At 38.9% G+C, this 12,781-nt stretch overlaps 1 protein-coding gene across 4 annotated transcripts in view; it reads right to left on the reverse strand.

Annotated features, from left to right (window-relative positions):
• Nucleotides 1–12,781, reverse strand: part of DAAM2 (dishevelled associated activator of morphogenesis 2) — a 177,206-nt gene that overhangs the window by 101,505 nt on the left and 62,920 nt on the right. For all 4 annotated transcript variants that reach the window (XM_065755211.1, XM_065755203.1, XM_065755220.1 and 1 more), the window contains exon 2: nt 3,716–3,918. In XM_065755211.1, the coding sequence (XP_065611283.1) occupies nt 3,716–3,889 (174 nt within the window). In that variant the 5' untranslated portion in view covers nt 3,890–3,918. The remainder of the gene's footprint in view (nt 1–3,715; nt 3,919–12,781) is intronic.

Consider the following 12,781-nt stretch of genomic DNA (forward strand, 5'->3'; position numbering starts at 1 on the left):
CAAACAAACAAACAAACCACCACAAAAACAACCCAGGTTTAAATGCAGTGTAAGAGAAACTAACCATGACAGGAGAATCCAGACAACGTTCTACTTGAACTTAAAACCAGAATGCTCCGATGACTAAAAGGGGATAAACGCAAACATTTCTCAAATCTTTCTGAGCGTAAGAATATAATGTGGTATCAGTAACTCCGATTATCATTCAAGTTTGCAGACTGTAGTATGCATAATATGATCAGCTTTGGAAAGGGTACCTTAAAATGAGAACTCTGTTTTTTCATCTCAGGCCTTCCTTCTGAAAACAGTTAAACTCTTACCTACTCAAGAACCATGACCATCTTAACAGAGATGCTAACAAAATAAATAGACACAACAAAAACACAAGCTCTTTACACTGTTCTTTCCTCTGTGCTAGCATTAATTACTTATTATTTGCTTTCCTTGAATTTTCAGCTTTTAAGCTACCCTTCTTGGCTAGGTCTGAGTTCACTTTTAAGATCCACTTGGTGGTTGAAAAGGGATATAGATGGCAGAATCTTTACTGTCACACTGCTCACTACATTAACCAACAAGAACAGTTCAGGACTTGTAATACTGTACAAGAGGAATTAAAATCTACTGTGGCAAGAATACACTGTCACTGATGATTTTGAAGGACTTGGAGAAATTGTTTCATGAAAAAAAAATCTCTTTACTTTACAATAATTCTTTTGGATTATTCTGCAGTTCCAGTTCAGTCAATAAATCTGTGCAAGGAAAAACACATGTGCTTAGCACAGCCATTTTTGCCAGCAGGCACAAAATCAGCTTGGCACTTGCTGAATAGACCACCAACTGAAGCAGCACTTTACTACATGGTAGTGTACGTACTGCCAGCTGAGAAGAGAAACAGAGAGAAAAAAGAGAAGCACTGCTGGCTGGAACAACCTTGATAGTCAGGTAGGGCCAGTTCTAAAGTTTATGAGCTTCACATAGGACCACTTCACACAACCCTCCTACTGTGTAGAGCTTCTCTTCCTGACCCATTCATTGAAGGAGAGATACTAAGGCCAACTGTTTTTCCTTTTCTGTTGGAAGCTGAAAAAGGCCCTTTGAGGGGGAAAGCTTGGAGTCAAAAGAAGTTGTTTGCTTTGTTTCTCATGCATCTAGACTTGTGTAGAAAAACAAATGTCTAAGATTGACCCTAGAACTGTTTTTCTGGTAAGGCAGCATTATGAGCAGACATTTCAGCTGAGATCAGCATCATCCAGTCACTACTGCCTTGGTCAGAGTCCAGTTAGGCAGCTGTCACCACTCAGTACCCTGCAAACAGAGCAGCATATATACGTATGCATACCTCAGCCCGATGTCTACACAAGCAGGTTTACAAGTTCTGGAGGAGTTTGTGACCCCATCACAACTAAAGGGTTTCAGTACGTTCCCAATTCCTCAGTCTTCTCCTGTTGCAAAATGGATAATTCCAACTTTATTTTTATAATGCTAATTCAAAGATTGCAAGAGCAGGAAAAGATCCACAAAATGCCAATTTTTCTCAGAAAGGCAAGTGCAAGTGTGCTGAATATTTACTAGACTGGAAAACTCATCACAAGGGAGGTTTTTCCAGCACAGCCAGGCTTAGCTCTTCTTGTCATTAACTCCTATATAGGACAATGCCCCAGATTTTAACTGCAACAAGGGGAAAATAGGGCTTTTAAAAAATCATTCAAACACACCAATATGTTTCATTATACCCTTTGTAGACCAGATGGCAAGATGAGAATATATCCTCTGGGACTGCTTCAGGGAGTTAACGCAAACGCTTTTCTCACTACAGATCTCAGATGATGTTGGTGTCATCATTCCACTTGGGGATTTGGGTCAAAAGGCTTTACATTTAAATCTGTTTTTTATATAGTACAAATGCAGCACACTAGACCCTGATGGATAAGCAGTGGGGAGACTGGTACACAGCACAGAGCCCTCTCAGGAACTTCCAGGTCGCTGACTTACACTGGCCCATTTACAGGCTGAATCTTTCTAATCCAATTAGAATTTCATCTGAGCTGTCAATACAAATGTAGTCTGTTTTATTTTAGTGTCTAATAGAACGTGCATTAATCTGGAGTTGTAGACAAACCAGCCCTGCTGGGCAAATTCTGCATTCTGCCATACCAATTTCTTTTTTATGGTCTATCACTCCTAAAGCCTTTACTAACCTAACATTACCTGCCTTCAGAGGAACTCCTATGGGCGTGTATCATCATCCTATCTGAGCACTTTATAAAAATGTGTTATACACGATCAACCTTCTGAAAGGCAGCACTTTTCTCTCTCAGCTCACTTCTCATGATGAGTAGGTAACTATCATTAAATGTGGGAATATGAATTGGATCCATTTTTATTTCAGTGGATACATTTGTTTGAAATATATATGCCAGTTACAGGCTGTCAGCACATTTAATAAGTTATAGCATAGACTAATAATTCGCAAACTTCTAGGGCCAAAATTTTTTTGCAGATCATCATGTAGACTTGTCATTAAGTGTTGTACCAAAAACATTGTAAATCTTGCTGTTTAATAGACTTCCATAGGACAGCTGCAAGCTATTTTGCCACAAGGACATAGAGAAGAGATACTCAGCAGGCATAAAGCAAAAACCTGAAAGCACCCTAAGTATCACCACAAACTCTCAAACTCCTCGTAGAGCTTGATACCCTTCTCAGTAAGCAAAAGCCCAGCAGCAAACTCAAACAGGTCTCTTGGTAAGACCCAAAGGTAAACAAATTTAAGTTATAGGAAGCCAAGTTCAGAAGCAAAGCATTTCTATTGCTAACATCTTCAGGAAAGTTGGATTTAATGTTTCAGTGGATCTTGTTACCAGATAGAGGCGAACCTTCATTCAGTAAGTAAAGCTTTTTGTGTGAAAACCACTTCTTAAGCAGCATCCAGAAATAAGTAGACAGCACAGTGGATTACACTCTTACTTACAGAGAGTGATCTGTCACCAAGCAGAATGCTCCACACAGTCAATCAGCGGCTCATTCTAAAAGGAATCCAAATAGTCTCACACAGAATACAAACTAACTTAAATATAGACCATGATTTTGTGAACCACCTTCATAAGGGGAAATTCCCCAACTATTAGTTAGAAGCAAATAGACTCTTCTGCTGTATGCCTTATTCCTCCTGAAACATCTACAGGTTCTACTGTCTCCTCCCACACACCTGTCACAGAACACCGCAAATGCAAAAAAAATCCATAGGTTCTAGGGAGAACAGAAAGAATTAACAGAAAAGAAATCCATACCAATTTAAAACATACATAGAAAGCAACTTCAGCCAAGGAAATCCTTGAGGTGCAAATTATTCGAGTGGCAGAGTATTCTGGAAAGGGCCACTCTCTACAGCTGCTGTTTATACACTTCCCTAGGATGTGCTTTTGACCACTGCTTGAAATAGGACCCCATATTAGGTAGTCAGACCTAATCTGAAAATATACCTGTCCGTATCACTGATCTGACTTACTACAGTTGCCCATAGGTTCACCTCCAACTGCATATCCAAATTACATAGCCATTTTCATTGATACAGCCCTGTGAAGGCACGCTAAAACAAGCAAAAACTTTTTAATTCTATTTTTTTTCTTCCTGTTCCTGTTAGATCCTTTTACTCTTTTCAGTAGAGGAGTTCATCCACCCACTAAAATGTATCAGTTTTCCACCAGAAACTTACCACAAGTTCAGAGAACCTGGCATTGAGCTCCTCTGTTGGTGGTATTGGGACAGTAAACTCAAGGAATTGGAGGGGGTTGTTGTCCTTGAGATTGATTTCAGGGAGGTCACTACCCCCAAAGCAACAAAGAAATCCCAGCGCATGACGATTCCTCTTCCTGGGGGCCATGATCATCGTGTATGATGCTATCTTCTGATCATGTTCTGCAGGAAGAAAAAAATAAGGGGAAAAGCAAAGATAAGCAAGACTCCACTGGATATGTTCAGTTCTCTGCAGTTGCAATGGTCAGCACTGGTGTAACAACAGAAAGAGAATAGGAGGATTTGAGGTACGAAGAGCAAAATAAGCGCCAAGCTTTAACATTCTTAAATGGCAACATAGGATCAACTTCTCCTAAAGTTTGTGAAAAAATTTTACGAACTAAATGTGTGACGTTCTAGCAGTTAGATTTATTAGTAATGATCAACAGCCAACAGTGAATGCCAGTCTTGGCCTTTTGCTCACTACTACAGCAGGAGAACCAAAGTATATTCTGGAGTATTTACCCAGAAGGAATAAAAGAATCCTCCACAGATATACCATTTGATGAAATATATATATATATAAGACAAGAACAACCATAAAACAACAACAAAAATCTTTTTTTTTTTCACCACTCTGGAGGCAGACAGCCAAACACTCATTTATCCCTTTATGGCCAGGACTATTGCAGTAGGACCATTCAGTTTAACATGTTTTCAAACACATGTAACTAGCTTGAGCTGTTTTATGTATCCAGTGGAGAAACTGTACAGTGCTAATGCATGCTTTCAGATTTACTTTTGAGCTGCCAGATCCAATCTTGACAGGACCCAGGCTAGAGGGTCTTTGGTATCAGGAGTATAAAGGGAAGCAAAAGGAGACTTGAAGGAGGAGTTGGAAAGTGACTGATTTCACCGCACAACACCGTTTGTGAGCAGCCCATCCAAACAGGAAGCCTCCTGCCAGCAGTTTGAAAGAAGGGATCTGTGCAGCCCATAGAGAGCTGCATATTTTGCCCTTTTAAGGGACTTGTTGTTTGACAGCTCAGGGGCTTATTTGTGTTATATTTTTTAAGGACGTCACTTTTTCATTTCATCTGCAGAATAAGCTATATCCTTAGAGAGTAAATAATTAAAGGCTTTTGCAAAGTCCAGCTCCCTGGGCACTAAGCAGAGAAATGAGCAAGGTGGCAGGTGAACTGAACCAGAGGATGCTGGATGCTGTAGCAGCAGTAACACAGCTGCGCTTTGTCATCAGAGCAGCTGCTACCCTAACCTGCCCCACAATACACTGGCCTGTTTGCTTGCCAGAACAAGGCTGCTTTGAGCTCTCATAGAGACTAAGTGGCTGCGCTAGGAAAAGCACCTTTAGGTCAGCAATTGCATAGTAGGACTTAACATACTGCATTCAGCCAGAAGTTCTCTGAGGAAAACGTGAAGAAATCTGAGCATGCTTGCTTAAGAAAAAGAAGCAAACAAACAAACAAAAAATAATCCCAAACCACTCAAACCTTCATCCTTGTGGCCCATGGTCTTCGCAGGACACACATGCCCTACTCTGTGTTGAAACTAACTCATTTAGGGCTTGCTTTTATGCAACAAGAGGCACTAGAGGCAACTATATCTTCCTGATTTTTATTCGTGGGCATAGCTTTAAAGAAAATTAACATTTTACAAGTATTTTTTTCCTCTTTTGTCTTTTTTTTTTCAAGAATTAAATCTGGGGAAGGAAAAATTGCTTCCAAAAGAAGAAAAAAAAAGAAGAAAAAGATAAATAAGAAGGGAAAGGCAACAGAAACAAACATCTTCCATTTTTCAGAGAAGTAACTGATAACCAAGCTATCATAGCATTTTTTCTTTAACTCACAAAACAAATGGTAGTTTTTGTATTTTGCTTTTCCTACAGAAAGATCTATTAGCATTCAACTTTTTATACCTAAGGCAATAGTAAAAATGACACAAATATGTGTAATTATATATTTCTAAACACCTTCTGTGAGAATCAGTGAGAAATCTCTCTCTGGAGGGAATCCCACAACTCCCTCCCAGAGCTCTTCTCAATTGCACTGTTTTACCCTTTTACACAACACAAAGAACTTGCTGTCATTTCAACAGCACATCCTTCCCTCACAGTGAGCCCTCTCCTGCTTCCCAGCCTCATTTGTGGTTCGACTCAGGTCAGGAGTCACAGTCTGGAGCTTTGCCCAAGGTCTAATTATAACAGTGTCCTCTTCCTCTGACAGGGTGCACATCTTCATTTCTAAACCTCTTGGCCCAGTGACCAAACATAATTAAGCTAATGCAATTTTTTCAAGCCTTATCTGAAGACTTAGCCACATGGGATGGGATTTCTGCTGACTGCACACAAAGATCCTCTTTCAATTACAGGTTTTGAATTGTTTTTTCAGCCTCATTCCTGTCTTCATTTTCTCTCAAAAATCTCATTTTCCATGCAAAAATATTGAAAACAGGAGATGTTCAGAAGAGAATACTGCTCTGCCTGCATTTCTCCTATTCAGGAGAGACGATTATCATAGCTTTTAGCTCACCGTCTTCTCCATTCTTCTCCACAGAGAAGGACACAACTACAACCAAAATAAAAAAAATAAAGATTTTTGTATCCACCATTCTTGGGAAAACAAGAAAGAAAGAATACTCTGTGGGTTAACTAAACACATACAGGTCTGCAAAAGCAGTTTACAACACAAGGAAGCATTAATGGAAACTACTGATGCATTCTCTTCCAGAGACAGATCATCAACAGATAAAAAATGTCAGTAATCACAGGAAAAACTCTCATCTAGGTGGGAAGCCTTGGACTGCCACATATATGCTGCAGAATCATTATCCCCACTGTTTTATTCTAACAGATGAGGGGAGAAATTAAAAACAAAACAAAGCAAAACAGTCACTTCTGTTACCCCATTAGATCTGTATCTCTTTCCACAACAGGGTGAAATGTGTAAATTTGATGCAATGTCACAAGGAAAATAAAGAGGAGGTGACTGGTGGTAACCAGCAAGGCTTCATTAACAACAAGTCATGCCTGACAAACTTGGTGGCCTTTTATGATGAAGTTAGAACTGCTTGGCTGGTTGCAGTCAAAGGGTTGTGATCAACCATTCTGTGTCTGGGTGGAGGTCGGTCATGAGTGATGTCCCCTAAGGGTTGATCTTGCAACTGGTGCTCTTCAGCATCTTCATCAATGACAGACAATGGAATCAAGTACATTCCTCAGCGAGTTTGCAGATGACACCAAACTGAGTGGTGCAGTGGGCATGCTAGAGGATAGGGATGCCATCCAAAGGGACCTCGAAAGGCCTGAGAGGTGGATGGTGTTTTGAGCAACCTGGTCTAGTGGGAAGTGTCTCTGCCTATAGCAGGAGCTTGGAAATAGATGATCTTAAAGGTCCCTTCCAAGCAAAATCATCCAATGATTTTATCCAGTAGAAGGAAACCTGAATCTGAACTTGGAACAGAAATCAACACCAATGCTCCAAAACCAAGTTGAAATTTCTATGTTACTCAACTCTTTAATAAGCCATCAGAACTTTGTGGTATTATAATAGCTACCCTCATCTTCACTTACTGGATGATGAAACCAAGAAATTAAGCATCATGCTCAAAATCATCAAAATGAACACACTGGGCAAAGTTAAACAGTTCCGCTCTCCTAATCCACAGTCAGTTTTCTGGGCCACATTGCTCCTCCAGTACACAGATGGCAAAACTATGAGCTTTGTGGCATGTTTCAATTACCATGGGGATTGTCCATGCAAATTGTTCATGCCACATGTAACATGACAGATCTCGTGTGCAATATAAGGCAATTGCAGCACTGGGGAGTAGTGGACGGAAGAGTGTGCAAGCAACACATCTGCTCCATTTGCAATAGCAACTCAGCTCCTTTCATTTGGTTTTCCTAATACAGCGTGGAGTTGCCTGGCTTCTAGGACACAAAACAGCAACAAAATAATGAACTACTTAAAATCCACTAAGTTAAGCCATTTTTTCAGGAAGGAAGATAGTCCTTCCATAGAAGTACCGCTTGCATACTGCATTGAACAGTAAGGTATCAGACGCAAGCAAAACAGATATTAATCACAGAAAAGAAAAACCTAGAAAGGAAGAGACATTCTTTGTAGCAACAGCCAGGAGCACAATTCATGTGAGGCTCAGGCTCTGTTTGAGGTTTCCTTCAGAGTGTGGCTTGCCACTCACTGTTTTAAAGCCAGTTCATGGATTTTCCTCCAGAAAACACATTAAAACAAGGGTACAGATGTCAAGATGGAGTAAGAATTTTACTCCACTCAGTTTCACCCACTTGCCAGGTTGCCTTGTGGCACAAGCTCCCAGGCTGTCTCTCCGCTTTTCTGCTACCATCAAAACTGAGTAGACGAGAATTTCAAAATATCCCGCTGCACATGAGAGAAAAAGTAAGTACTATTTGAAGACTTTCAGGTGTAACTATATCTGTAAACCTACTTAGTGTAACGTGCCTGTCTAAAATCTGTTTAGTTTCTAGTTATTAAAGTTGCTCAGGATGTGTTGTATGACTAATGATCACTAATATTAGTCTGCTTATGCTCACAAATCCAATAGTGCCTTACTTTTCACCTCTAAATAGCTGACCAACACAAATAAAAAAGCTACAAAGAACTCTCTTTCCTTTTTGAAATATTATTTTGAATCTCCATGTGCTCTTCTGGGAATGGGGCAGGACGAAACAAAACAATAAAAAAAAATCCACAAATACCAGCAGGTTCTTCATGTTCCTCCCAAACCATTTATCTACCTTCACAAAAAGACAATTCTAAAAGAATAAGGTCAAATCAAGATTCAAAACCCAAAACAATGAGAGAAATGAAGTAGTTAGTAAATATCATAAATCCAGATAGGTACTATTTTTATGTCTTTAAACAATCTCTTCCATTGTTTAACGAAATACAGATCAGTAACTGTCTATACCTGATTGAGGTGATTAAAAAATCCATTTCTTCTTTTACCCAATGAGAAGTTACTTTCACAAATTTATCAGTTTATTTTATGTTTAACTCCATGACATTTTCAAGGGTCAAAATCAACCTATTCCCTTAGACACCATGAGTCCCAACTAAAACTTGGCATCTCATTTAGATGCAAGTAAATCCATATATTTATAGCATTTGAGAACAGTGATGTGACTCCATTGCACCCTAGGCTGCAGACCAAACAAAATTAACAACTTAAATGTTTACACAATATACTTATATTCTTCATCATCTCAGTGTGTAAGTATACAAGATATTTGGCTAAGAGGAGAGGCAGCTATGCCTGACTGAACAATAACTGTAGAGGCAGAAATACATTTTATTTAGTGCTGATTGTACCACAGGTTCCCATCCTAATTTATCAATTCCATACTTAAGGAATCTTGACAATGCATCATTCTTCCTGTGCAAAACCTTTCTGCTATTTTCAGGCGGTGGAGTGTGCTAAAGAGTTTATTTTCAGAATTTCCACAGAATATACTGTAATATTAGAGCCATAACTTTCAGGACAAGGCTACAATTTGAAACACTTTCCTCAGCTTCCCTCACCTTCCTTTGGTACTGGGTACAACAGCGATGCAATTGCACACGGCAAGGGACCAATGCCTTAGAAAAAGGAGTGCAAGATGAGGAATATTTCAAATAACAAATACATAGAGTGAAAGCGAAATACACTGTGATGACATCAGCCAAGTAGACATATCCACTGATGGTCAGAACAAGCACTGCTTCTTCAGTTTCAAGACAGAAAAATCATCTCCCCTATGGTAAGATAAACTCTTGCGTCTTTTTCAGATCTTACAAAATCAAATGCCTTTAATATAATTGGTCTGAAAGTGGCCCTAATCTGTAATGGTTTCCAGTTCTATCCAGAACATCAGATCCCAGAGAACTTGACCTTAAGGTCAAGTTTTTGATCACCTCAAGGATAGACAGATCTGGAGAATAAGTTGTCTCATCCATCTCTCCATTCCAAAAGACAAGAAATACTACTAGGTTAGATTAAAATAAAAAATTGACTTAAGAACTGGAAATCTCTGCAGTATTTCCATAGGGAAGATTGGGATTTAAGTCACAAGATTATAAATTCAGAGTTTCTCAGCAGCATTATGTACCACCACCTTCAGAAGAAAGAACACTCAAAATCCAGTTATTAAGAATGTCCCTGTCTTGTTTCAGTCATGGTAATTTTTCCATTCTGTCATTGCCCAATTATTTCCAGACATGATGTAACTACTTTGCCAGGGGATTTGGGAGTCAAAATGTTGCTGTTGTTGTCATCATTATCCTGGGTGCCTGAATTTTCCAGACAAAATAAGCAGCTGAGGATATTAGAGTGCCTCTGTTGAGAGAGAAATAATTTGTAAGAGCTGCCAGTATGCTCCAAGAAAAACAAACAAATGGTAAAGGTCCAATTACATCTTCCCAAACTCCAGCTCATTTCCATGTAAAACGTTGTTTTCTTTTCAGACAATTAGCAGAAGAATGTTTCATCCCTGGTCCGATGTCATCATAGAGTAGAAAAATTGATTTCCATTCTAACACTGGGTTCAGGGCCAGTACAGGACATCAAAGCTTGACTTGACTGGAAATATGCCTTGATTATAACTACTGACAGCCAGCCACATAAGTAGGTGTACAAGTGCATTCTTCACTATTGACAGGCAGATCCATTATTCGCACTGGTTAATTTTTCCTCAAGTTTTCTTGTGAAAAGAGCAAGTTAGTGTTTACAGAAAATGCGCATATCTGGGGAGAAATCCAACACAGACAACACATGGACTTCTATGTGTTTTTCCTAGGTGAAGCAGAATCTTTTCAAAACTGCTGTTTAGCAATGCCAACAGCAAAAGACAGCTTCTAGATCCATTGCTTTCCTACGCAGTGTGCCAGCTAAAGCATTTCTGTCACTGTAAACATATAATTAATGATAGTAGTTCTCAGTTCAGTTCCATATAATAAAAAACTACTGATTGTGATGGGAGTTGAAAAGTTCCTTTATCAATTCAATAAAAGAAAAAGACAGACGATAGATGACAGAAAAAGGAAGCAGGTCTTGAGATTTTAACACACTCTCCATTCTCTAGGTCAAGGCACGGAGAGTGTCAAAGTGTCACTGATTTTATATATCTGGTTTTTAAGCTACTCAGATTCCAGGGCTGTCAATTTGGCACCAACAATAAATTTACTCTTGAAAATGAAATTAAGAAAAGGTCACATAAAGTATTTTATTTCAGCATTTTTATTTTTATTCAACATTCTGACAAGGGATAATCTGGGTTCAATGCCCTGAAACCTCAACATTACGCAAGTAGTTTTGGACTTCAATCCAGCAGCTTGGTAAAATTGTTGAACTTTTAACCTAACGTGTCTTCATGAAGAATGGATATTTGGAAAGAACTCTGCTCAAGGATTTGGAGTTGTTTTCTGTGTGTATTTTTAAGTGGTATCCAGATAAAATATATTTTCTGGCTGCTGTAATATTTATAAAAAGAAAGTGTACACTAACAATGAAAGCTGTTTTCAGAGCTGTGACCTGCTGCTTTAGGTTCCAGGGATAGTGTTTTATGATGTTAGGGTGAAAAAGTTCATATCTACATTTAGATAGAATTCCACAGAGCTAGTGCTGTGAGTTACGTAGGTAGTGATTTTGAAGGCATGAAAAGAAACTACCTAAAACCAGCCACCTTACTGGTATAATCAATAGGTGCTTTTGGCCAATAGCAAGTTGGAAAGAATGCAATAAAAGGAGGGGTGGAGTGGAGTGGGTGGAACTCCACTAAAATACCCACCTGTGCTGATCTTCTCCACAGTGATGCATATCCTCACACCATGTGGTCTATAGCATACAGTGCATGAGGGACTGTACACACCATGTCAGTCACTACCAGCTCCATTTTTTACTGTTCACGATTTTACTGTTCTCTTTTACTGTTCACGATTAAAAAGAGTTTAAGTACTAAAGTAGAACTATGGAAGACTTCCTAGAACTGTAACTGACCAACACTCGTTTTTCTCATGGGGAAATAATTTGCTTTATGACTACAGAGAAGTTCTATACAACAGATGTTTAGGTATTCATCTATGGACTTCTAAATATCTATAACAAGTCAATAGATTGCCCAAAGATAAGGCAGTATTTTTCAACTTCTATGCCAAAGCTCCTTGCATCTCATTGACAAACATTCAATTAGTCCACAAAAATATGGACTGCACTCCCCAGCTAGGAAAAAAGTAAACAAAAACAAACACCCTGCTTCTAAACAGCCTCTTGGTCTGAGTACTATGTCCTCTGATATGATTTGAAAGGGAGGCTCCCTGTACACAAACAGGACAGAATTCTACCCCCTATTAGCATTTTCTTCATCCCCTTAGGTTAGCAAACATTACTGTATCCAGCAATGCATGACTTTGCAGAACATATTCCAATATCACTGCTTGTTATCTCTAGTTCTGTACAACTCTGATTTACTTGATAGATTGTTCAGAGTTTTATCCAAATCATTACCTAATGAATTTTGTTTTGTCTGATTCTTTGGAGACATATTCACAACTTACTTAAATCACTCATTTGCTTGCATTTTACATCTTAAACTTATGAACAGCATACACACAAATAAAGCCAGCAAACAGTCCAATACGGCTTCTTACAACTTATTCAGATTTTGGCTCTGGCTTCCCTCATCATGCAGAGACCTGTAATATAAATGCATATTATGCAAAAATATCTTCCAATGCAAGAGCAAATCAAATTGCTGTTTATTCAATTGTTACTTGCTGAAGAGAAGAAATTGTAACCAGTAACAAAAGCTTTCCAATAACAAGTAGTAGCATCAGCATTTGATTCTACACCCCTGCCCCAACCTCAAATAGAAACACTCCGAGCAAGGAGTCACTCTTCATTAATCACATGGCACTTTGTACCTACATCACAGAATAATCAATAGAACTGCAAAATGTCAGGGAAAAAAAAAAAGACCAAGTACATGTGCAAACTGGATGGCAAATCCAAGCAG

Source organism: Cyrtonyx montezumae, unplaced genomic scaffold (assembly GCF_038088225.1).
Source record: "Cyrtonyx montezumae isolate F1298 unplaced genomic scaffold, pur_monq_1.0 scaffold_0, whole genome shotgun sequence".
Lineage (NCBI taxonomy): Eukaryota > Metazoa > Chordata > Aves > Galliformes > Odontophoridae > Cyrtonyx > Cyrtonyx montezumae.